The 25420-nt window shown below is 35.9% G+C and overlaps 1 protein-coding gene and 1 non-coding gene across 3 annotated transcripts in view; both read left to right on the forward strand.

Annotated features, from left to right (window-relative positions):
* LOC145683850 (protein FAM8A1) overlaps nt 1-25420 on the forward strand; it is an 88215-nt gene that overhangs the window by 25191 nt on the left and 37604 nt on the right. For both annotated transcript variants that reach the window (XM_081755452.1, XM_081755451.1), the window contains 2 exons: nt 10220-10340; nt 16638-16767. In XM_081755452.1, the coding sequence (XP_081611578.1) occupies nt 10220-10340; nt 16638-16767 (251 nt within the window). The remainder of the gene's footprint in view (nt 1-10219; nt 10341-16637; nt 16768-25420) is intronic.
* On the forward strand, nt 19220-19292 carry TRNAT-GGU (transfer RNA threonine (anticodon GGU)). The gene has a single exon. It is a non-coding gene; the product is annotated as a tRNA-Thr (tRNA).

The following is a 25420-nucleotide window of genomic DNA, read 5'->3' on the forward strand; positions in this document are numbered from 1 at the left end:
CTTACAGCTTCCACTCAAAATTGACTATTATGATTTTTTTTTAAAATTTATTTATTTATTTATTTTGTTGTTGTGGAAAAGTGTGTATGTGCCTGTAATCAGATTTTCACATAAAAAGAAATAGTAGAACCACAAGATTTTTTTTACACAAGTAGATTTTCACCGGATCTGATCGCGTACAAAGGGGTTTCTTCGATTTTTGACTCGAGTGGTTTGGGGAGTCATACATTGTAAAAGTTCAAAAAATATGGTTTGTAAGAAACCCTTCAAGTTAGGCAACCCAAACTATTATAATGTGTTGCAGATTGCATATTGTCCAATCTTCAGAGAACGAATACTTCTGCTAGAATGTATGTAATACGATACTGAAGAGCAAGATGAGTTTATTTTGAGTTTATTCAGAAGATTATTCTTCAAGCAGCTTCATTATAAGTTATAGTATTGCAATTAGAAATGCTTATTGAAAGATGTCTTAACCTGTGTGTCAGTTTGTTTGGTCTGCCATGGGGTTCGTTGCACAGTTGAAGAGTGTTGTAACCATCAGCATGGCCACAACGTTACATTTTTTGGACTGCTTGTGTATTTTCTCAACTTTTAATCATCATGCAAAATTATTATTTTATTCATATAAAAGGAGAAGTTATTTTTCTTGCTTCACTCTGAACGCTTCCAAGCTGGTGAGAAACTCTGTTCTTTCTTTGCCTGCAGGTGTTCCTCACAAGGGAAGAGAGGGAGATTATATATCGAAGTGGAAGATGGTTTATACGCCAATCGAAAGCACTAATGACACCTATTACGAAACTGTAATAACATTTTTCCGAATGCATATACTGTGCGAGTTATATGAATATATATAAGATGTTCAGAAAGTCCGTTGCCACCCCTGGAAATCGCAAACGGTGAGACATGTGAAAACAAGAAAACACGTGTTTGATCAGTTTAAAAGTACAACGTATCAAAGCAAAAAAATGTCCTAGGGCCACTCGGAGGGTCCCAGGCGGGGTCCAATTCAAAAATTGCAAATGGTAAAGGGGGTCAAGTAGCACATCGTTGGAAAGCTGTTCGAAAATGGAAGAAGACGGAACAAGTGTCGACTCTCTAAAATTACCCTGTGCAAAATGGCGGCCGATCAAAGTATCAGGAAAAACATCACTATAAAGTCTATGGCCACCCCTGTAAATCTGAAACGGTGAGACGGATGTCAAAAAAGGAAAACATGTGTGTTATCATTTCAAAAGTACAATAATTGAAAGTAAGAATGTTTGTCCCAGGGTCCTCCACAGGGTCCCAGACGGGGTCCTAATTAAAATTTTCAAATAGCAAGGGGGGCCAAGTAACTTATTGTTTGTAAGCTCTTGTTAAATGAAAGCAAATGGAACAAGTTTAGACGCTCTAAGATATCACTGTGGAAACATCATACGCTTTAGTTTTTCTTTTAGTAGTCCGGTTTCCGTTTGTATGTAAAGAAAGCAAATGCCCCTACTGTGAGATTCTGCTCTTCGGGGTTCATTAATTTGTAAAAGAAAGAAGGAAAAAACAAAAGAAAGAAAAGAAATGACAACAGTAAAACGAAAAGAGACAGAGACTATAAATCGAAATGGAAGATGATTTATACACCAATCGAAAACACTAAAACTGTAATATTATTGGTCCGAATGCATGTTCGGTGCGAATCATATGCCCAAAGAGCATAATCTCACAGTAGGGGCATTTCTTTCCGTTGAATACAATAATTAAAGTGCGAACAACCTAAAACCCGACTACAGAAAGACTTAAAGCGTAAGGTGTTCCCACAGTGTTATAGTAGAGCATCCAGACGTGTTCCATTTGCATTCTTCTATCAACAGCTTTCAAACGACATGCCACTTGACCCTCTTTCGCTTGAAAATTTTGAGTAGGACTCCGTCTGGGTCCTTGCAGAGGACCCTGGGACTTTTTTTTAACTTTCAATCAATGTACCTTGGAAATGATGACACTCGTGTTTTCTTGTTGTGACATCTGTTGCGTCGTTTCAGATTTATGGGGATGGCCATAGACTTTACAATGACGCTTTTGCTGACATTTTGACTGGCCCCCATTTTACACAGGGTAATTTTAGAGAGTCGGCACTTGTTCCGTCTTTTTGCATTTACAAACAGCTTTCCAACTATATGCTACTTGACCCCCTTACCATTAGCAATTTTGAGTTGGACTCCGCCTGGGACCTTGGCGGTTGGTCCTAGGACAACACTTTTTCCTTTGATACTTTGTACTTTTAAAATGATCGAACACGTGGTTTCCTGTTTTCGCATCTGCCTCACCGTTTGCGATTTCTAGGGATAGCAACGGACTTTTTGGACACCCTATATATTCATATAACTCGCACAATATATACATTCGGAAAAATGTTATTACAGTTTCGTAATAGGTGTCATTAGTGCTTTCGATTGGCGTATAAACCATCTTCCACTTCGATATATAATCTCCCTCTCTTCCCTTGTTAGACTCACTGTCTCTGACGATAATACAAAGAAACCATACTTTCCGAACCAAACACTTATCTTATTAGCAAAGTGCTTTTCTTGAGTGAAGTTACCAACTCATTATTTTCGATACTGAAACTGTTTTGAATATATTCTTCATATCAATAATTATTGATGTTTGGAAATCTTTTTAGACCCGAAATTGCTACATTGCAAGCAGGTACGCGTTGAACGTTGCATTCCCACGCACAAACGTTTTGTTATCTCAACTATCGTGGAAACAGCGCTCACAGTCTGTATGAGTCGCAGACAGAATGGTTAATCTACACAATTGCCAATGTGCATTTTTTTTACTAAACTGTTTTGTATTGAACTATGAGGTGAAAAATGCATCAGTTACGAACTGAATTCTTAAAGTTAGTCTGCAACACTTATTTAATTGCAATCTCCAGTTTTTTGTCGTAAGTGCATCGTTTTTGGAGTGGCAGAGCCTCGTCGGAAGTTAGTGAAAATGAAATTAAATCTTTGAGTTTTACGTCCCACGGTTATGCCGGTTAGGCTAAAGGAGACGGTGATGATGAGTAATGAATGAAATGGTGGAATAAAGAAAGTGGGAGGAAACGGGAGAACCCCGAGGAAACCCACGCAAACAGTGTTTGTCCACCACAAAGTTCACTTGGCACCAGAGGTGAACGCTCTACCGCGGCCCCAACGTCGGAAGTTCGTGTTCTTATCACACTCATTGCCCTATTTCGCAATGAAAGCCCAACTTCAACGTGAATAGTGATTTAGTGAATGTGAGAATATAAATAACCAAACGACTATATTCTCAGTATTTTCATCTACCATATGTATATATAAATATAAATATATATATATATATACCGGGTGAGGCATTTAAAACTGTTTTTTTGAATATCTGGAAAACTACAAATCGGATTTTGAAAAAGTTGTAATAAAAGTTGTTCGTCTCGAAAGGGGACATCCAATGATACCACACTCGACCCCCTGCCCCCACCCCCCGGGGGCGGGAGGGGAGGCAACTTTGAAATCTTAAATAGGAACCCCCATTTTTTATTCCATATTCTGATTCCCCGTGAAAAAATACGTAACTTTTGTATTGAACATTTTTTTCGTTGCGTGATAGAAGGCGCTGGAATCGACAAAAATCAAAATGGCTCACAAACATTTGAAAAATGAGGCATTTAAAACTGTTTTTTTGAATATCTGGAAAACTACAAATCGAATTTTGAAAAAGTTGTAATAAAAGTTGTTCGTCTCGAAGGGGGACGTCCAATGATACCACACTCGACCCCCTGCCCCCACCCCCCGGGGGCGGGAGGGGGGCAACTTTGAAATCTTAAATAGGAACCCCCATTTTTTATTCCATATTCTGATTCCCCGTTAGAAAATACGTAACTTTTGTATTGAACATTTTTTTCGTTGCGTGATAGATGGCGCTGTAATCGACAAAAATCAAAATGGCTCACAAACATTTGAAAAATGAGGCATTTAAAACTGTTTTTTTGAATATCTGGAAAGCTAAAAATCGGATTTTTAAAACAAAAACGTAAAAAAATCACTCATCTCGAAGGGGAACATTCAACAATATCACACTCGACCCCTGCCCAACCTCCCAGGGGCGGGAGGGGGTCAAATTTGAAATAATATACGAGAACCTCCATTTTTTAATAAAGGTTTGGATTCTCTGGGAACAAATACGTAACTTTTGTATTGAACATTTTTTACGTTTCGTAATAGGTGGCGCTGTAATCGACGAAAATTTGTTTCGAACAATTGAAAAATATCCAAGAAATACGCATCAGATTAAGAAAATTAAAGTAGATAGTTTTGATATCTTTGTAAATACTATCAAATGACACCATAGTTGACTACCGTAACGCTATCTCAGTTATTCTGAAAGGTGGTTATTCTAAAATCTTTAATGAGAAACTGTAATGTTTTAAGCAAAGCACTTGATTCTCCAGAACATAATTCATTACTTTGCCCATATTTTTGGTGTAATTTCTGTTACCGATGTAGGTAAAATTTACTTCAATTGGACTACGTGGACGTAGTATCTATTAGTTTGTTTCCTTTTGTTTGCTGATTCAATGTGAGTCCCCTTGCCTCTCACTAAGGAGGTGCTTGTTTCAGGTAAGTCCCCTTGAGTCTCGTCATCGAGGTGTTTGTTTTAGTTGAGCCTCTTGCATCCTACCATTCGGGTGTTTGTTTTGGGGTTGTCTCTTTGCCTCTCACACATCTTCATTGTTTACTGAACAAACGAACAAACGTTCGAAATGGTCCCCCTTTTCTGCAATAGACTACACATTGCAAGCAGGGGTAGGCGCGAGTCGAGCTTAAACTCGACTCGAGTTGAATTCGAGTCGAGTCAAAGGTAATTTTCTCGAGTCAAGTTCCAAGCCGAGTCACTGTTTTGAGCTCGAGTTTCGAGTCGAGTCGAGTTTAATAAATGGCTCGCACATTCAGCTCTTTTTAACTCGTTTTTAAATTATGGCCTGTTTAGACTGGAAAGCGAAAGCCATGAGAAATGTAAGCAGTAATGTCGAATACTTTTAATATTTCTCACGACAGAGGTACATCTGGTGGGGGTACGTTTAGTATATGTCATCTCGTCTCGAAAACGAGACAACAATAGATTTTTATAACGAGACAGCTTCAAATTTCGTGAGCACCAATATAAGTATATACTGTAGTTCTTACCGTCTAGGCTTAGACCTTCACGGTCGACTTTTTGAGCCCCAGAAGAAGCCCAATCCGTGCAGTGATGTCAATAGGCTCGGCTGGTTCAACTGAGCGAACAGCTCAAGCCGGCTTGGTTGGGACGAGCCAGCGACTCGGCACAATTGAACCGATGGCTCGAGCCGGTTCCATTCGGATCAGCCACCAACTCGACTCATGTGAGCCATCGGCTCGAGCCAGCTCCATTAAAAGCAGCCCATCGACTCGGTTCGACTCATCTTAACTGAGCCTATGGCTGAGCCGGCTCGCTTCGGTGAGCTGTTGGCTCACTTTTCTGTTTGGCTTGATAGTGAATAAGCTGTGAGCCGACCGCTTGAGCCGATGACAACCCTAAACCCGGACCAAGCAGTTTTGAACATGTTTGACCGACGCCCTATAACTTTTATCAATTTTTGGCTTGCTCCTCCGGAACTCAAACCCAGAACCTCATGACCGATGTCCTTGCCTCCTAAAGACTTGTCGACTACGCAGATAGACAGTCAACTAGTTTTTAGTATTCAGATACAAACCGCGTAATAATAATAATAATAATAATAATAATAATAATAATAATAAGTTGTAGTAGTGGTAGTATATTACTAGTAATATCATTGATAATTATATTATCTACGTAGGATATTTGAAAAGAGTATTTGGAACTACACACAGGATTTAGCTCGAATTGGCTCGACTCGACTCGAAACTTAACCCGAATTCGAGTAGAATTTCGAGTAGAGTTGGAGGAAGTTTTTCGAGTCGAGTCGAGTCGAGTTTCAAAGAAAACTTGCTCGAACTCGCTCGTGCCCATCCCTAATTGCAAGTGTTACACCTACAGGAAATCTAACCATGGACTGCTACGCGTGATAGCAGTTCTTGCTTCGTAGACGGTAGTTTGAATAATGCAAAATATATCGCAAAAAATAGTCACAATTTCGAACATTTTCTTATCACTTGTCAGCGGTGTTTACTCATTTTGATTGTTGTCTATTAGAGCGTTATCTATTAGACAGCGCCAAGAAAGACAATGTTACATAACGTACTCACAAAGTACGTTCACATGTCATTCAGGGTTATGTCGTTGTTTGTATTGGTGAGAATAACATGTAGTTTCAAGGATTAGTTTCTTGATGAAATTCTATTGAGTGGAGTTCGATTGTGGATTTCACTTTTAATGGGATGTTAACTGAAAGAAAAGAATATGGGCAACAAGACAATAGTCCGTATCGTATGATGAAGTTGGACGTTGCTATGTAGTTAGAGTCTGTGATCAATAATGATGAAAATAGTTGTTCATTAGTTACAGAAAAATTCTTATTATGGATCAATTGAAGATATCAGTAACATTAGGTGACGAAGTTAAGGAATACTTTGAGTCAAATAGACAGTAGAAGAAGCACGTTTAAGGTATGCTAACCTGTTCCCTGATAGGAATGTTCCTTCTGCAACGACTTTTCGCAGTATTATTCAATTATTTATTGAAACTGGAAGTATTCAACCCAGACAACGAGTCCGATCACGGCCTGTGACGAACGAAAATGCCGCAGTGAATGTTTTAGCTGCAGTTGCTGCAAATCCTCACATCAGTTCTCGGCAAATCGCACGAAGTTCTGGAATGTCGCAAAGAAGTGTTCTGCACATACTGCATGAACACAGATTCCATCCATATCACGTTTCGTTGCATCAGGAACTACATGGGGACGACTTTCAACACCGCTTGAACTTTTGCAATTGGATACAACAGCAATTAGCAGTTAATGATGATTTTATTTCACAGATACTTTTCTCTGATGAGGCAACTTTCACGAATACTGGTCAAGTGAATCGGCATAATATGCATTATTGGTCAGTAGATAATCCACATTGGTTAAGGCAAGCCGAGCGTCAACGTACATGGAGTGTGAACGTTTGGTGCGGTGTTTTAGGTACTCGAATAATTGGCCCATACTTCATAGACGGGAATTTGAATGGTCAAATGTATGCCGATTTTTTAGATAATATTTTGCCAACACTACTGGAAGATGTCCCACTTCAAACAAGAATGAATATTTGGTTTCAACAAGACGGATGTCCAGCGCATTATTCACGGATATCTCGTGAGATTTTGAATAGAAAATATCCTGATCGATGGGTTGGACGAGGTGGTCCTCAAAATTGGCCTGCACGATCCCCTGATTTAACTTCTTCCGACTTTTTCCTGTGGGGAACGCTAAAAGCAAAATGTTACACGGAAGAACCAACAACCCCAGAAAATATGCGGCAGCGCATAATCAATGTATGTGCAAACATTAGCGAAGAGACACTTAGAGCAGTAGAATTGTTCTTCAGAAACAGAGTTGTAATGTGTATTGCAGAAAACGGACACCATTTTGAACATTTGCTTCGATAAAATATGGAGCTTCCGATGGTGAGAGGCAAGGGGACTCACCTTAAACTAGCACCCCGATGGTGAGAGGCAAGAGGACTCACCTAAAACAAGCACCCGTATTTTTTCACGGAGAAACAGAATATGGAATAAAAAATGGGGGTTCCTATTTAAGATTTTAAAGTTGCCCCCCTCCCGCCCCCGGGGGTGGGGGGTCGAGTGTGGTATCATTGGATGTCCCCCTTCGAGACGAACAACTTTTATTACAACTTTTTCAAAATCCGATTTGTAGTTTTCAAGATATTCAAAAAAACAGTTTTAAATGCCTCATTTTTCAAATGTTTGTGAGCCATTTTGATTTTTGTCAATTCCAGCGCCATCTATCACGCAACGAAAAAAATGTTCAATACAAAAGTTACGTATTTTTTCACGGGGAATCAGAATATGGAATAAAAAATGGGGGTTCCTATTTAAGATTTTAAAGTTGCCCCCCTCCCGCCCCCGGGGGGTGGGGGCAGGGGGTCGAATATGGTATCATTGGATGTCCCCCTTCGAGACGAACAACTTTTATTAAAACTTTTTCAAAATCCGATTTGTAGTTTTCCAGATATTCAAAAAAACAGTTTTAAATGCCTCATTTTTCAAATGTTTGTGAGCCATTTTGATTTTTGTCGATTCCAGCGCCATCTATCACGCAACGAAAAAAATGTTCAATACAAAAGTTACGTATTTTTTCACGGGAAATCAGAATATGGAATAAAAAATGGGGGTTCCTATTTAAGATTTCAAAGTTGCCCCCCTCCCGCCCCCGGGGGGTGGGGGCAGGGGGTCGAGTGTGGTATCATTGGATGTCCCCCTTTGAGGCGAACAACTTTTATTACAACTTTTTCAAAATCCGATTTGTAATTTTCCAGATATTCAAAAAAACAGTTTTAAATGCCTCATTTTTCAAATGTTTGTGAGCCATTTTGATTTTTGTCAATTCCAGCGCCATCTATCACGCAACGAAAAAAATGTTCAATACAAAAGTTACGTATTTTCTAACGGGGAATCAGAATATGGAATAAAAAATGGGGGTTCCTATTTAAGATTTTAAAGTTGCCCCCCTCCCGCCCCCGGGGGGCGGGGGCAGGGGGTCGAGTGTGGTATCATTGGATGTCCCCCTTTGAGGCGAACAACTTTTATTACAACTTTTTCAAAATCCGATTTGTAGTTTTCCAGATATTCAAAAAACAGTTTTAAATGCCTCACCCGGTATATTCGTGATATTAAGTGTTTTATATTTCTCAGGTGTGTACGCAGTGTCATTCGCTCAAGCATTCATGCTATATTAAGTAAAATTTTTGTGTAAAATATATATACGTCTATTCAATAAATAGGAATTCGCTCAAGGTAATACAAAAGTAAGTATGATTAAACTTGAGTTTCCGAACCACTGAGGTTACTCATGTCATATCGCTGATTTTATCTTATTACTGTTAATTTGCGCTTGGACAGGACACGAGCTCTGACCCAGGTTGTTGTCAACTGTTTCTTTAGAGAATACTCCGGAAACCAGTACCCAAGGGAGACGGTAGGTAGCAGTGTTACTCAGCAGCTAATAAATGTATTTTTTTCTTATCATATTCGTATCATATCTTTTTTTCTTATTCAAATCCACATACATTTCATTACAAGCAAGAAACGACTGTGTGTGTGTCGTTTAGTTAGGGTAAGAGAGTCCTAATGAATTCTGGATTATCATTTAAAACAAAATTTTCTGGGTTTCAGAATTACTTTATAAAACTTCTGAACTTACTGTAACTATATTATATGTGTAACATCATTTTACACTACAGCAGGTTTGGTTTTTACGATTAAAAGTAATTTAATCGTTTTTCCATTATCAGAATACCATAGTGGGAATAATGAGGGAAAGTTACTTCAAAATGTAATGAAGAATTAGAGAGATTGGCCTGACTTGCCCTTGGACACGGAGTACTTAATTTATTTAAAATATAATTTGAGCAACTTCATTTTATATACCGGTACGTATTATATTGTGAACCACTTGAAGAGCCATCTTATGAATAAACTGCATAGTACTTCACTTCTCCTCTTCCAAATTCTTATAGATCGGTGAGAGAATTATATTAAATATCGAATTTTCGTTGACAGCTGTCAGCATTTTCAAGATTTAAGTTAGAAATATTATTTTAGTAGGAATAGAGAGTATGGAAAATTAAATGTTTACGCTCTTAAATATTCCACAAATACACATTTAAATCTTTCTTCTTCTTCTTTACTGATTGGTGATGACGGTGAAGGTGTTAGTGATGTTATTACAACTCCTATTCCATTCAAGTTTCTTGGAATAACCTCATTTACCCTTTCACCATCGCCACCAAACATTGAAAAAGAATGAAGTTTTAAATTCTATATTCTGTAGAGCAATAAGATGTTCTTATTCACAAGTATAAGCATTTAATTTTCCATACTTACTCCATCTCTACTGAAAAGATGGTTCCTTATCTAAATCTTGAAAGTTCGGGTTTAATTTTTTTGAACGATGTATAAGAGTTTGGAAGAGGGAAAATGAATACCTTTGAGATTATTGATAGATGTGATACGCTTCGTATTTATGTTATTTTATTTATTTATTTTTAACTTTCAGGGACAGAGTACAAAATTCCACCTCTGTGGAAGAGGTTTGTAGCTGAATTCCTGGACTTCCTAATTTTATTCTTCTTGAAGTTAATTGTGACGTTTATAGCTGTGGATTTCTTCGATTTTATGTAAGTCTTTACTCTTGCTTAAAAGTAAATCTTAAAACGTAACTACTTATAAAATGTTTACTTTTATGTTGTAGAAAACACACTGTATTAGCACATGTTATTATTTACTCACCTAATTTGACCCCATCACAGAATAACATTAAGCTTGTCCGCATTCGCGTGAAGGATGTACAATGTCGTTCACAGTGTATGTATTTGTAACTAGTCGCTAATCATCATTCTCACTTCTGCAATAAAACAACGCACAGTACGAAATATTTAAGTTCAATAATATTCGTTGCAATTCTTTAATTGGAAACTAGTATTTCTTAAGAAATGTGCTGTTTGTACTTTATTCACGCCCTTTCTAAAACAGTTACTATCTTGCTAATTTGTGAAATCTCTATTCCGATATTACAATGATTCTAGATCTTAAAAACATTACTAAATAAACTAAGACTTAACACACAGTATCTTGATTCTGGTATACGGTAACGGATGTTGACTTCTGTGCATCGATGATTCGATGGCGTTTGCTGAACATTGGACTGACAGAAAGAGAGAGGACTTTTTGTCCTCATGCATTGATCTAAAAACACGGATGCTACAGATTACACTGGGTAGCAGAGAGAACATGAACACTGGCGCTGTCATGTGTCTTGGTTGTCTCTGGGGACGAGTTTCGCTTCAGCTCGTTTTACAGTGATGGCCACATACGGTTTAGACTTCATCTGAGTGAGCGCAATCTATCAGGGTGATTGTCGAGCTTCAGAGCGGCAGATGTGATGGTCTGTGTGGGCTGGATCATTTGATACAACCCATTAATATTGTCTGCTACTCACTGAGAATATCTCATAACTAATCAATACGTCGGAGTAGTGCTAAAGAAAGAGCTGCTTCTATTTTTTTTCAAACAACTTTGGACGCCATATATGAGAAGAAGAAATGTTTGGAGACATGTGTATTAGAATGTGCAAGCCTTCAAGAAATGACATGTATCGCTGTTTTTATGGCCTGCACGATCCCTGACGTGTTACTTGTTGAACAATTGTGGGTCGACTTCTTGTTAGGGCTCACACTGACCGTGAAAGTCAGAGAAATGCTTCAAAATGTGCGAAAAGTGAGGGACAAGCTATATTTCACAGAATGGCCAGGGAAAGTTATGTAGTTTTCCATATGAAGCATATCTCAAAGAATCAAGACAGATTCAAAAAGATGCCAATATTTCACAATTTCTGTAGACTCTTCTAGACATAGTTCTTGTGCAGAAAAAAACATCCTTTGGTTTTAAGCATTTCTGATTTCATAGGCTTTTGGAATTGATAAATTTTGTACTTTTGATGGTTGCGTTCGAGATAAGTTGAAAATCCTTTTTATCAAAACGTTATCTTGCCTTGATTTGTGTTATGAAAGACCAATGTCTCTGCTTTAGAGTAATACAAACTTTCTATTTTTCGTAGTAACCGTGCAGCAGTTTGGTTTCTGTACCAATGCAGAGTCTTATTTTCACGCACTTAGTCAAGAAAAATGAGCCTAATGATAATGTAGCTCAAAAAGTGTTAATGTGGCAAAAACTAGTACATTTTAGTTCAGTACACTTTCACATAGGCTCCTTGGTGGCACGAAGAATGTAGTCAGTTTCATCCCATGTGTTGGGCACAGGGTTGGCTGGTTTAAAAACCAAGGTGGTTTAAAACCAAAAAACGAAAAACGTTCTTAAAATTGTAAGTGTTCGTAAAATCTTGATGAACACACATTTGTAGGTTATCATGTTTCACTCCCGTATATTATTCGTATTATCTTCAGACCTAAATTCCCCATTCATTTCTCAAAGAGATAATACAACAAAAGCAACCTTTTTTTTTTTTTTTTTTTTTTTTTTTTTTTTTTTTTTTTTTTTTTTTTACAAGTTTATGAATGTTTCTTTTGTGATTTTTTAAATAGTTTGTTATTGTAATGCAGCTGCGATCAAAGAAAAATTCTAAATATTGTTTCGTTTTAATAGTGTTTACTATTGATAAAATCGTACTTTTTATCAATCGAAATGCCGTGCTTTTTATGGAAGGGTCATACAAACCCCACGAGAGGCATTTATTGAAATCAGAAGTATCTTTGGTATATATTTATGTATAAATGGGTCAGAGCCAAAGTGGACTCAAATAGTTCGTATCTTTATTCACTTTTTTTTTACTTATATGCAAATTAAGTCGTTGTATTTCTTTAACTTGGACTAATAAAATTCGTAGTAAACTAACTTGGACTAAATTAGTTCTTATGTATTCAGCAGTATTTTGAAATTGTCCATATGTAATTCTGTATAATGGTTTCACTTGTGTAACTGTTTATCTTTTTGTCCTTTTGAAATGACTCGTGACAATTATATTAACAAGTATGTAAAGATCAGTACAGCATATTTTTATCAGGAATCCTTTGTAAGTGACTCGGCAGACGTATCCCATTTGTGACCAATTAGTCCCGATTTCGAGTTCAAATGGAGCGCAATTTCCCTCGGATGTGAGCCGAGAAACGGTTTGGTTTCCACTTTAAGCTTATGTGACCCTTTCCAGTATAACCCGATTGTTACATAATAACACCAAGGCGAAACAAACAAACAAAACAAAACAAAACAAAACAAAAAACCTGGTTTAAACCAAAAATAAACGGGTTTAAATTTAAAAAAAAAAACAGTTTGTTTTGTTTTTTCAATAAAAGCCATGGTTTTTGCCAACCCTGGTTGGGCAACATTTGTTATGTAGAGTTTTTGACATCTCTTATGCGATGTTTTAAGTCCAGTATGTTGTCAACGTGTGTAGTGTACACTTTGTCTTTGACGTGCCTCATGAGAAAAAGTCCAGTGTGACAGATTATGGTCGGTTGCATGTGTTGCACAGCTAAGTTCTCCAATGTATCCAAGTATTGAATTATTGGTAGCCATAGATATCTACATGCGGGGATTACGGCGCAGGTTACAGCCATGAGATTTTTTTGAGGGAAATTTTTTTTTATTGAAAATGAGTTGAATTTTAATTATTCCATAGTGATACTTTTGAGAGTGACAAAATGTTCTGAAATTGAATATAATTTATTCTAAAAGCAAGTTATCTTGGTCATAATCAACTCCAGTCTCTTCTATTTTTTTTTTTTGGGGGGGGGGGGAGGAAGACCAGTATCCTCTCTTGAAACAAAAATATCACCACAATTTCGTGTCCGTATCCGTCTCACATGTATATTATGAATGCATAGTGGTCTTCTGAGTCCAAATTCGTACTGGTGACGATTTATTTTCGTCGATAATTGAAAAGTGACCTCATTTGAAAACATTATGCATGATGAAAAAGCATGATCATCAGTAAAGCGACCCATCGTAGCAATTACAAATGTTACTATGCAGGCCCAGTTGATCTTTTTATTCCCAGTTCTCTCGATGTTTGTCCAATTAACTTCTTTGACATCATTCAAAAGATCACACATTTTCTAGAACTTTTACCTGAATTCCACCACGTGTCCGTTCATAACACTGCCAGTTGCCAAAAATGATCACACCATTTCACTCGTTATTGTGCACAAGACGAAAACTTTCATTGCATTTGAATTAGGCGTTTATTTCTGCATATCACCGCACAACGTGGGCACGCTTATTTAGGATCGTCATTTTAGAAACAACTTGGTGCTGCAGCCAGCTTCCCTATGGTTTTGGCGTGAACTAAACATTATTATGTAAATTCCAATTTCTCGTGCTGTTGTGAGAAATCCAACAAGATGATCTAAAATGAAAAGAAATAAATTTCTATAATCACGGAATATCACGTTGGGTACGCTATAAAATGTAATGGCATCTACTTGAACATTTCATATCTACTTTCTCGTTCCTCAATTATTCGTTTTTCTTTCTTTAATGAGATGATTAGCGAAAGATCTTATCGTGTACTTTGTAGTATTGTGTGATATTTTCTCTAGGGTCTAGTAGGGGGCACGGTGGTTCAGTGGTAGAGTTCTTACCTCTGGTGCGTGGGAACCCTGAATCGATCCGCGGCCAAGTAAGTTTGTGGTAAGCAGTATCGTGTCCGTGGGTTCTCTCGGGTATTTTCTTTCCTCCCATATTTAATTCCGCCAATTCTTCCATCATTCACTTATCTAAATCATCATCTTCCTTAGCCTAAAAGGCATAAGTGTGCGACGTTTAACTGAAAGATTTCATTTCTAGGGTTTAGTAAGATATTAGTCTTCCAGTGCTGATTCAGGATTCTTTTGTTCCAACTATATACAATAATAAAAATTACATAATGGGGAATTTCAAATTGTTTCTCGCCGAGTACAATGTGATTGATTAGCTTGAGAGACGTAAGATTGGTTGGACAGGTTATTAATGCGAAAAATAAATGTAGTGTCATACAGTGTTGGTTGAGAAGCTGTTAAGAATAGATTTGATGAGTAGATGAAAATATGAGGATAATACAAAGATACCTAGGTAGATTTTAATTACTTGAGTAGCAGCAGTTCCTGATTGGAGGTAGGCTAGCGCTCTCTCTCTCTTTCTTTCTTTCATTCTTTCTTTCTTTCGTTCGTTCGTTCATTCATCCATTCATTTCATTCGTTCGTCTGTCTGTCTCGTCTCGTCATTTGAGGTCACGGAATAATGAGTTATTAAGTAACACATACATAATAAGTACAGTATGTTCAGAGCTGTAAGTATCTTCTCTAAGATAAAAATATAGTTCAGTATTGTTTCGTTTCTTATGTTTTGACATGCTGAACTAAATAAATGAAAAACAAAATAACTTTAATACTATTGGACAGCGCTATATAATTTATTGTCGAAAACTGTCAATATCATGATTCAAAGAGCTACATGATATATTATTTTCAGATCATCAATTAATGAATCGTCACTAACTTGTAGTTGGTATAGTCTGTCGTAGATAAAATAGGTAAAACATTCTCATCAGTATTTGATAATGCATTACCTAAGTTATCTAATGAATTCAAGTATTCTGCTTTTCATATTTAAGTGGTTAATAACTCTGAAATGAAGCGAGTTTGGAGTCATTCCCAGACTATGCGAGTTTGTGGTGGATAACATTGTCTGTGTAGGGTTTCTTGCAGCTGACGATTTCTCGCAATATTTTCATTCCATCGATTATTTCATTATTAACGCGTTATTTATTTGGTTTTGGGCTTCAGGCATAATCGTAATACGTAAACTAAGTACTTCATGTTTCTTTCTTTCTTTTTTTTTTTTTTCCTTTCGTTTTCTTACTATTGGGTTATCGGAAAAGTCATGATGCTTTTACAACAGATGGTGCTAGTTCATTTTGGAAGTATTAATTTCATTGACATCTGTGTTACTGCTGTATAATTGTGACAGCTGATAGTTGTAGCTTCTTTTTTTTTTTTTTTTTTTTTTTTTTTTTTTTTTTTTTTTTTTTTTTTAAAGCTATTTTGTTGAGTTTTGAAGATTTTACAAGTTGAAAATGAAAGAAAACAGTGCATTTTCGCGATATTTTACTGTTTTACTTTATTAAATTGCTTAAGGCGCATCAAACTCGTGAAAAGTTTCATAACAGAAACATTGAGGATCAATCGTTCAGAACCACCTGAAAAAGTTATGATACGCAAGACAGGCTGAAGTTTTGTTTCTCATGAATTCAAAGTTCATTTGACGGCATTTGGTTCCGACGTGATGATTTGATTCAAAATACATCGAAAGCTGACATTCCTCATCAGAGGAAGATTATGCTTTCAGTGTGATGGGATTTTAAAGTTGTGTTTTACGAGCTCCTACAAGGGAACCAAACAGATTAGTTCAAATCTGTATTGCCGCCAATTAAAGTTTAAATAAACCCATCGTCCAGAAATTTCTAAAACAGCGCAAATCCATACACAAGTTCGTCACCCGTCGAAAACTATTGGATCTTGGATGGGATGTGTGGCCACACACACACTGCTGTCGACCTTGCACTGTCAGACTTGTGCTTGTTTTGCTTTCTTCAAAAATCCTTCCATGTTATAAATTTCATTTAAGACTATCAGCATCTTGTCAGCTTTTCGCCGATAAAGACCGGAGCAAGGAATTATGAAGCTCACTAAAAGATGATAAAATGGACGTTATGCTGAATATTCTAAATATCAGTCTGAAGCGTTTAGTGTATGAAGCTATGTGAGTTAAGCTGTTATTTATATTGTTTACTAATGAAATGTTTTCGAAAACATCTTGCGTGAGAAGTCAGGAAAAAGTTAACTGACTAGCTTTTGCTTATTTGTAGTTCGTTGTGTTGAGTGTGATCCATATCTTCAGATTGTTATTCTTCATTCTTCCAGAGATGTCGATAAATATGATCTAGATATGCTTCATCCAAACGTAAAAATTGACTATAAATTAGCCTTGGAAATGACATCGGAGATAGTGATGTTGGAAGTTATTCATAGGATAGTAGTTTGTATCTTTGAGGTAAGTAGTAGTTCTTGTATTTAAAGTTTTACTGTGATTCTTAGTTCAAAATATATCATAATATTGGGAATATTGTAATGAAATATTTTCAGCTACCAGGTCTCGCCGTTTTGAAGTCTCGCGGTTTTTCAAAAATCAGGAATAAAATTAAGATTTTTGAGTTAGCTTTAGAGGCTTGATTTCTCGTTCTTTTGTTACAATTACAATTATTTGTGCTATTTATTAATGTATTTATGTATTTGTATAGTATATTACATTACGTTTTATCACACCATTGTAAGTCCAGTACCAGGTTTCTGTATTATTGCATCATTATTTTATGCTTACTAGTAATTGTAGCATATATAACAAATTAAGGTGATTCTAAAGCAATGGAATAATATAAGGAATAATTTGTTTGTACAAATACTCAGTTGTATGTGAAAAGTCCGTAAACCTTTTCGAGAATATTAGCTTAATATTTTAGCTTCATTTAATGGTCAGTAGAATTTTCTTTTCCGCAAAGAAATAATGAAGCTAAAACAAACACTATTTTCCTTAAATAAACAGTATTTTTGCTAAATTTACTGAAATTATTTGCATGATAGAAAGTTATGTAGCTAGGACTCCATTTTAGGAAAATTACAATTGATTAACCTTATTTCTGAGATGCATGAACTTCGTCTTGTAATAAACGTTTGCAGTTTTTTTTTTTTTTTTTTTAATGAAATTTGATTAAAAGAAAAAGAAAAAACTTCGAGTAAGAGCCAGCGATTTAGTAATGTTTTGACTTCATGCAAACTTATTTAAAGGTGTTCATGAAAATCCTACCTCGGGGTGGGTAACGATTTTTTTGAAACAAAGTTGATCTGCCGTTTTCACCCTTAACATAGCCTACGAAAAGGATTTTAAATTTGGTCTCAACGTTGGAAAAAGTCGGTCGTTGGCGGTTTTGAGCAATGCTACAATTTCATGATAGACTATGAATATTAGATACTAGAAAACGATTTAACTAGGTCTTGATTTTGATAAAACCAAGTTAGAGTGATTTTGGTTAAATACATCAGAGGAAATTAATCCACTAATTATTTTCATTATTAATATAACAGATTATGTACTTTTTAAACCAGGGATGACTTGCTTTTCCAGATATTTTTATACTACCATATAAAAATGAGCAAATATTTGTTGTATGTTCAAGTGAATAAATGAATGATTTTATATTTAAGTTACATTTTATTCTTGAAAATATTCAACCGATTCTTATGAAATTCGGTGAAAACGGATTTTCGAACACTAGGAAGCGATTTAGCTGCTTATCGATTTGAAGATTTTAGAGTTTGCGAAAAAAATTACAATTTACCCTTGATTTTAACTTGGAAACAAAAAAATTCATGAAATATAGCGAAAACCCAATTTTTGGGTACGATTATTTATTTAACAATCACCCGATACAGCTCAGAGGACATTTTATATTGGATATCAAACAACATCAACAACAATGGAAAGGATTTGGGAAGGTGTCGGCGGCCAGGGCCTGTTTAGTAGGTACCATCCCGGCATTTGCCTGGTAGGACTGAGGAAAACCCCAGTCAGGATGGTCGGCAGCGAGAATCAAACCCGCGAACTTCCGACTGCGAAACCAACGCTTAGGCGACTTACCTACATCTAAACTTCAGAAAAACTAATTTAAGGGCATCTGCAGAAAATGTTGCTTAAATCGGAAGAGATTATGAGGTGCTTAAATTGTATCTTTCGCAGGATCTAACCATTTTATGTAATATTATGAAAACACATTTTGACTGAGTTAGCTAGGTTTTCAACAAAGTCACAGAAAAAAAAAAAAAAATTTGAGCTCCTATCGATTTTCTCCAAATTATATGGTTACCGGTCTTAACACTATTGTTGTTTATGAAATGTGATGAATATGTGGTTTCCACTTGATGAAAACTTATTTAGAAGCCGGTTGTAAGAAAACTTATTTGAAGAAACTTAACAATGTTTTTCAGAAACACAGCAAATCTATCATTTTCGAATTGAAGAAATGGATTTTGCTACGTTAGAAGTAGATTTTGGGCTGCTGTAAAAGTTTCAGCAAACTACTACTAACAGTGGCGCTAATATTCAGCAGCGGTAAAATTCAGAATATACGTTTCTATGTTTAAATTATCTTCGATTGTTATTAATGAAAGAGGAAACAACACCATATCCTCTATAGATGTGAATTCAATAACGTACCCGGGAAAAGTGGCTGAGTGGACTTTCTTTCAAAGAGTGGAAAAGTGGCTGAGTGGACCGAGACTCGAACCCGGGACCTTTCATTAATATTTATATGAAATTACAACCGTCATATGTGCTCAATATATGGACATAGGGATTGTCCTATTACAGCAGGGGCTGTGGTACAACCCACGTAGTCCGACTGGAGAGCACCGACCTCGAGAGAGAGAATGGGTGGCTGTTCTGGGAAGCGGACTGGGTGGCGTAGTGGTTAACGCATCGGCACGGTATGCCGGAGGTCACGGGTTCGAGTCCCGGTCCAGTCAGTCATTTTTTTTACTCTTTGTACGTTATCTTTGATTGTTTATTTCTCATCAGTTCAAAGAAGTAATTTTGTATAAAAATTGGAAAGTTTCTCCTAGACACTTTCGGGTATTTTTTTTTTTATTTTTCTTTTTTTTCTTTTTATTATTTCAAATGTAGTTTAACACAGAGACAATGCATCGAGCGACTTCATTTGACTTAGGGATGAAGAACTATCCAATAAGACTCTAAACAATTAGTTTGTTGTTAGTTGAGACTTAGCTTTTGTTACTTTCTCTTACTAAAAACAGATTTTCATCTAATATCAGTAAAACAGTTTTTAATCCGTTTTCAATATATAATGTAGCAGGGTTGGCTGGCCTAAACCAAGGTGATTTAAACTTTTTTTTTTTTTTTTTTATACTGGTTTAAATCAAAAAGCGAAATATGTTCGTAAAAGTGTAAGTGTTCGTAAAATCTTGATGAACACGCATTTGTGGGTTATCACGTGTCACTCCCGCATACTATTCGTATTATATTCAGACCTAAACTCCCCTTTCATTACCCAAAGAGATTATACTACAAAAGCAACTTTTTTTTAAAAAAAATATAAATGTATGAATGTTTCTTTTGTGATTTTTTTATAGTTTTATTATTATTGATATGCAATTGCAATCAAAGAAAACTTCTAAATATTGTTTCATTTTAATAATGTTTACTATTGATAAAATACATCGAAATACCGTACTTCTTTTTTTTTTTTTGGGGGGGGGGGTCATATAAAAACACGAGAGGCATTTACTGAAATCAGAAGTATCTTTGGTATCTATTTATGTATAAATGGATCAGAGCCAAAATGGACTCAAATAATTCGTCTTTATTCACTTTTATTACTGATATGCAAATTAAGTCGTCGTGTTTCTTTAACCTGGAATAATAAAAGTCGTAGTGAACTAACTTGGACTAAATTAGTTCTTATGTATTCAGCAGTATTTTGAAATTGTCCATATGTAATTCTGTATAATGGTTTCACTTGTTCAACTGTTTATCTTTTTGTGCTTCTCAAATGACTCTTGACAATTAGACAATTATATTAAACATATGTAAAGATCAGTACAACGTATCAGGAGTCCTTCGTTAGTGAGTCGGCAGACGTATCGCATTTGTGGCCAATTAGTCCCGGTTTCGAGTTCAAATGGAGAACAATTTGTTTCGGATGTAAGTCGAGAAACTGTTTGGACTCCGCTTTAAGCTTATGTGACCCCTTTCCAGCATAACCCGGTTGTTGCATAATAACACCAATGTGAAACAAACGTATTTCTGTCCATATGTGATATAAATACATAGAGCAAATTATTTTTTTTTTAAACGGTTTTAACCCAAAAAAAGGTTTAATAAAAAAAATCTTTTTTTTTTCCCAATAAGAACCATGGGTTTTGCCAACCCTGTAATGTAGGCATCCCAGAAAGTATCGTTTCCACAGATACAGTAAACGGATTTTCACAAAATCGAAGCCTGTTAAAATCTATTTCTTGTATCGAAAAACAATTTTTCACTAAATTTCATGAAAATTATTAGACTTGCTTTCAATATACTATGTATATTCGGGTAGCCCCTCGGAAACGGAATCTCAACAAACGTCAGGAACATTGGTATAGATGTTTTCAAGATCAAATTTAAATGGACCCGAATATTGTGTCGTCAAATACCATTTAAACGGAATCCTCTCAAAATCGCGAATTCTCGTACTGAAAAACAAGATTTTACTCAATTCCATGATTTGATTTCAATATACAACCCAAATACCCCTTCAAAAAATGTTTTTGTAGTTCGTTTTTTTTTTTTTTTTTTTTTTTTTTTTTTTTTTTTTTTTTTTTTTTTTTTTTTACCAATTTGCGTTCTAGCTGAATCTCTGTCTCTTATCATCAAATGCATTTTCATCAACATTCGTAAACATGTTAGAGCGTCTTACAAGATAAAAGCTAGGTAACTTCCGAAAATGTTGTCAGCCCCACTGAACTGGCTTTCGTAACCCGAAAACTTGTTAAATTGCTTTCTAAGATTGACTGACCTCAGAAAAAAAGAAATAGAGAAAGGTTTAATGAAATTGATTAGCTACTTTAAGGTAAATATGAACGTCTTTAAAAAATAACTGCTCACTTCATATTGAGTGTGGGCTAGAATGTAAAAGCAGTTCGAAGGTATATAAGTGTGAACGAAAGACAAATCGTAGTAATGTACTATTATATGAGGTATGTTTTGTATGTAACTATGTGTGAATTACCGTGAACGAAGAAGAACCGCTATTAACATTCACATGCGACATAGTAAGAACGCACTTTTACTGTAGAATGGACTTTATTCATTGAAATCATTATTTATTTTATCGGTTAGATAGCATTTTTTTTTCTTTCTTTCAATTGCATGTAGGTACTGGTTGCCACGAGTCTGAAACGTTTACGTCATCAGTACCGAGAATATAATTTTTAATGAAACGTATCAAATATTACATTCTTAATATAATTAGCAACTAGATCACATCTCGATTAGATGTAAGCAAGCTTCCAATGCATATCTTTGTAACTGTGTTACTGTGTCAATCATCTAGTGTTGTAAAAAAAAAGTTTTTTTTTCTGTGAAGTTTTTTTCAATAAAAAACGTTGTTCTTTTTCATGTTTTTTTTCAAATGTCTGTTTTTTTTCTGGCAACTATTATTTATTGATTTATGTTGCAGATTATTGAAATAATCAACAGAACTTGAGTCGAAGCCCTCGTAACTTACAAATCGTTTGTTTCTTTGTACCTATACGAGCAAAATTGTGTGATTATTCCTTTCGGACCCAGGTCATTTTTGGCGTTTTCCTACATTTTCAGTTAGTGACTTATTGCTCAAAAACAATTCACTCGATTGATATGGTTAAGACCTTGTTTCTTAGAAAATGGATATGGCTGTGTTTTGGTGAAAGTTGCATTGCAGTGTTCCCAACGGGTGGGAAATTATTGAGGTAAATGTAGGGGGTGAAAATTTACAAAAAATTCCCTAACCGAATTTCAATTATATATATATATATATATATAGCACCACTGCTGTTATATGAGTTCAAGTCACCTAAACAAATTCTTTGGTGTGTTGACAAGGTAGTGAAATCCTGAAGTCGCTGGCTTCCATTCAAAGAGAGAGAAAAAAATTCTCTGTCATCATACACATGAAATTTTGACATTTTTTACGCCTCAGAAGCAAAAAACCAACAGATATGCCAGGGCTACAGCTTCTCTAATTATCCTATTGAAACTTTTTATGGTGCGTTCTGTAGGGCAAAGAGGAAGCTTTCAGGTAGTGGTACGTTTGTTTCAATGTAGCCAGCAAGAGGGTAAGGGGAAAAGGGAAATTTTCCGAATTTCTCACCTAAAATCGGGAATTAATTGTTTTGGCTGGAAACACTGCCACCAGACAGACGAAAATTATCTGAAAATAAACCTTAGTACTCCAGGAATATATCCTACAAGTATCATGGCGATATCTAACAAAGTATGAACGAAATTTAAAAAAAAAAAAAAAAAAAAATCTCATTCTACCTCAGAAATTACCATTTCCAGAACATGGTTTATTATAAACCTCAACTGTACTTTTTCTAATTATTCTAGTGAAACTTTTTATGGTGCACTGTATAGGCTAAGGACGAAGCTTTTAGACACTAGTACGTTTGTTCCGATGCAGCCAACAAGAGGGAAATAATAGAGACAAAACAGATAATTTTCCCAAAATTTCTCCCTAAAATTGGAATAAAAAATTTCTGTAGCTGGCAACACTGCTACCAGACAGACGCAAATTATCTTAAATTAAACATTGGTACACCTACAAGTATTATGGCGGTATTTAAGGAACAAATCTTCTAATTACCAAAAATATATTACGGTGAACATGAAAGAGAAAAACTAGAAAAATCAAGGTTTAGAACCTAAATACGAATTTTTCGTGCGCCCCCTAATTACCCCATTGTAACGATCTGTACTTGCGTTTGTTAAGTAAGGACAATGGTCGATTGGCGTAAGTTGACTTGCACTCGGACGTATAGGTACGGATTTATAAACAAAAATCTCGAATTTTTTTTGCCCAAATTTAGGGAAGCTTTAATTTCCCTAATTGGCAACACTACGCGCAGGCCCGTCCAATTGATGTCAACAGTTAAGTATCCATCCGAGGTGTCTATCTGGCAAGTCTTAAGGAGGTCTTTCTACAACGAAGGAAGCTACCGGGAAAAAAGAAGTAAAGGATATTCGAAATTAGAAAATTCTCGAATTTTTGCGGGTGAAATTTGAGAAGGAAATTCGATACCAGAAGAAAAAGAAATTAATATGATAAACTATGGTCCAACCATATTTGGCAAGAATAATATCCCGGTATCTTAATTAGTGTCCACAAAGGAGCGGATTAAAAAAGTGACACCCCCTTGTGTGCCACTTTGGCCACCTAGTGTACATTTGATTACATTTTTTTGACTACTAACCCGTGGTGTTGTTGTAGTTATAGTCTCGACTAATAATAATATTGTTGTTGTAAACAATAACTTTATAAGAAAAATTTTCTCTCCTTTTTACATCTTAGTTCCAACACTGTTAGTGAGAAATGCAGGTGTTTCAAAATGAATATCGGGGTTTTAAGTCTTCGTAGTACTTATTACATTTTACGTACAATTATAAGCAATGCATCACGTAAAAGAGCAGCTCAAACAGTCTTTGCTACAAGTGTCCGATGTGAGATTCATTCGTCACATGGTATACATCTAGTCGATAGGCGAGAAAGGCCCATAAACCTTCCGCCATATGGCACAAAACACATTCAATTTAGGGGAGTCTCGTTTCAACTGTACCATCTCCTGAGGATTTGCTGACGGCCAGATGCAAACATTATGAGTGTTTACATTAGCTCTTAGGTGAAATGTCGATTTATCACTGAAGATGACACGATCCAGAAAATCTTCATTGTTATGAAGCAATATTTCACTTGCGAAATTGGCACGTAAACCGTAGTCTGTAGGCTTTAGACCTGTAGCAACTGCAAACGATAAGGACGTAGTTGCAAGCGTCTCCTTAATATTTTTCACACAGACGGTTGCACTGTACAGATTCAGTCTTTATTAAAACACAAAAAGCTTTCTGCTCTCTAGTCTCCATCTTTGCTACTTGCTCTTTCTAATGGCAGACAGAAGAAACAATGCATGAATATGCATGCGTACAAAACTGTTTGAGTTGCTCTTTCATTTGATATAATATTTATAATTGTAAGTTAGTTATAATAGATAATTGTAATAGATATTGTAATAGATATTACAAAGTTTCAAAACCCTAATATTAATTTTGAAACACCCTGCATTGCTTCAAATTGAGTTATCCTATATTCATGTCTTGTATATACATATACAAGAAGTGCCATTATTATCAACTACTAACTTTCACCATCATACACACGGCCGGCCCTAGGCAATTTGTCGCCCCATGCAATGGCATAATTTGCCGCCTCTCCCTTTCTCCAGAAAGAACAAATCTTAAAAGCATGATTTTAAGCAGGGTTGGCAAAAACCATAGTTTTTATTGAAAAAAAAAAAACATTTTTTTTGGTTTAAACCCGGTTTGTTGCTTTAAACCAGGTTTTTTTTTTTTTTTTTTTCATTTTGGTTTAAATAATTTGCTCCATGTATTTATATCACATATGGACAGAAATTAGCTTGTTTCGCCTTAGTGTTAGTATGCAACAACCGGGTTATGCTGGAAGGGGTCACATAAGCTTAAAGCGGTATCCAAACCGCTTCTCGGCTTACATCCAAGAGAAATTGTCCTCCATTTGAACTCGAAACCGGAACTAATTGGCCACAAATGCGATACGTCTGCCGACTCACTCACGAAGGACTCCTGATAAAAATACGTTGACTGATCTTTACATGTTTGTTAATATGATCGTCAAGAGTCATTAAGACAAAAGGACAAAAAGATAAACAATTGCACAAGTGGAACCATCATACAGAATTACATAGGGACAATTTCAAAGTACTACAGAGTACATAAGAACTAATTTAGTCCAAATCAGTTCACTACGACTTCATTTGTTGGAGCATGTTACCGTCAAGCATTTTCTTTCATTTCACGCTGTTCG

The sequence above is a fragment of the Thermobia domestica genome, chromosome 4, assembly GCF_964235325.1.
Source record: "Thermobia domestica chromosome 4, izTheDome1.hap1.1, whole genome shotgun sequence".
Lineage (NCBI taxonomy): Eukaryota > Metazoa > Arthropoda > Insecta > Zygentoma > Lepismatidae > Thermobia > Thermobia domestica.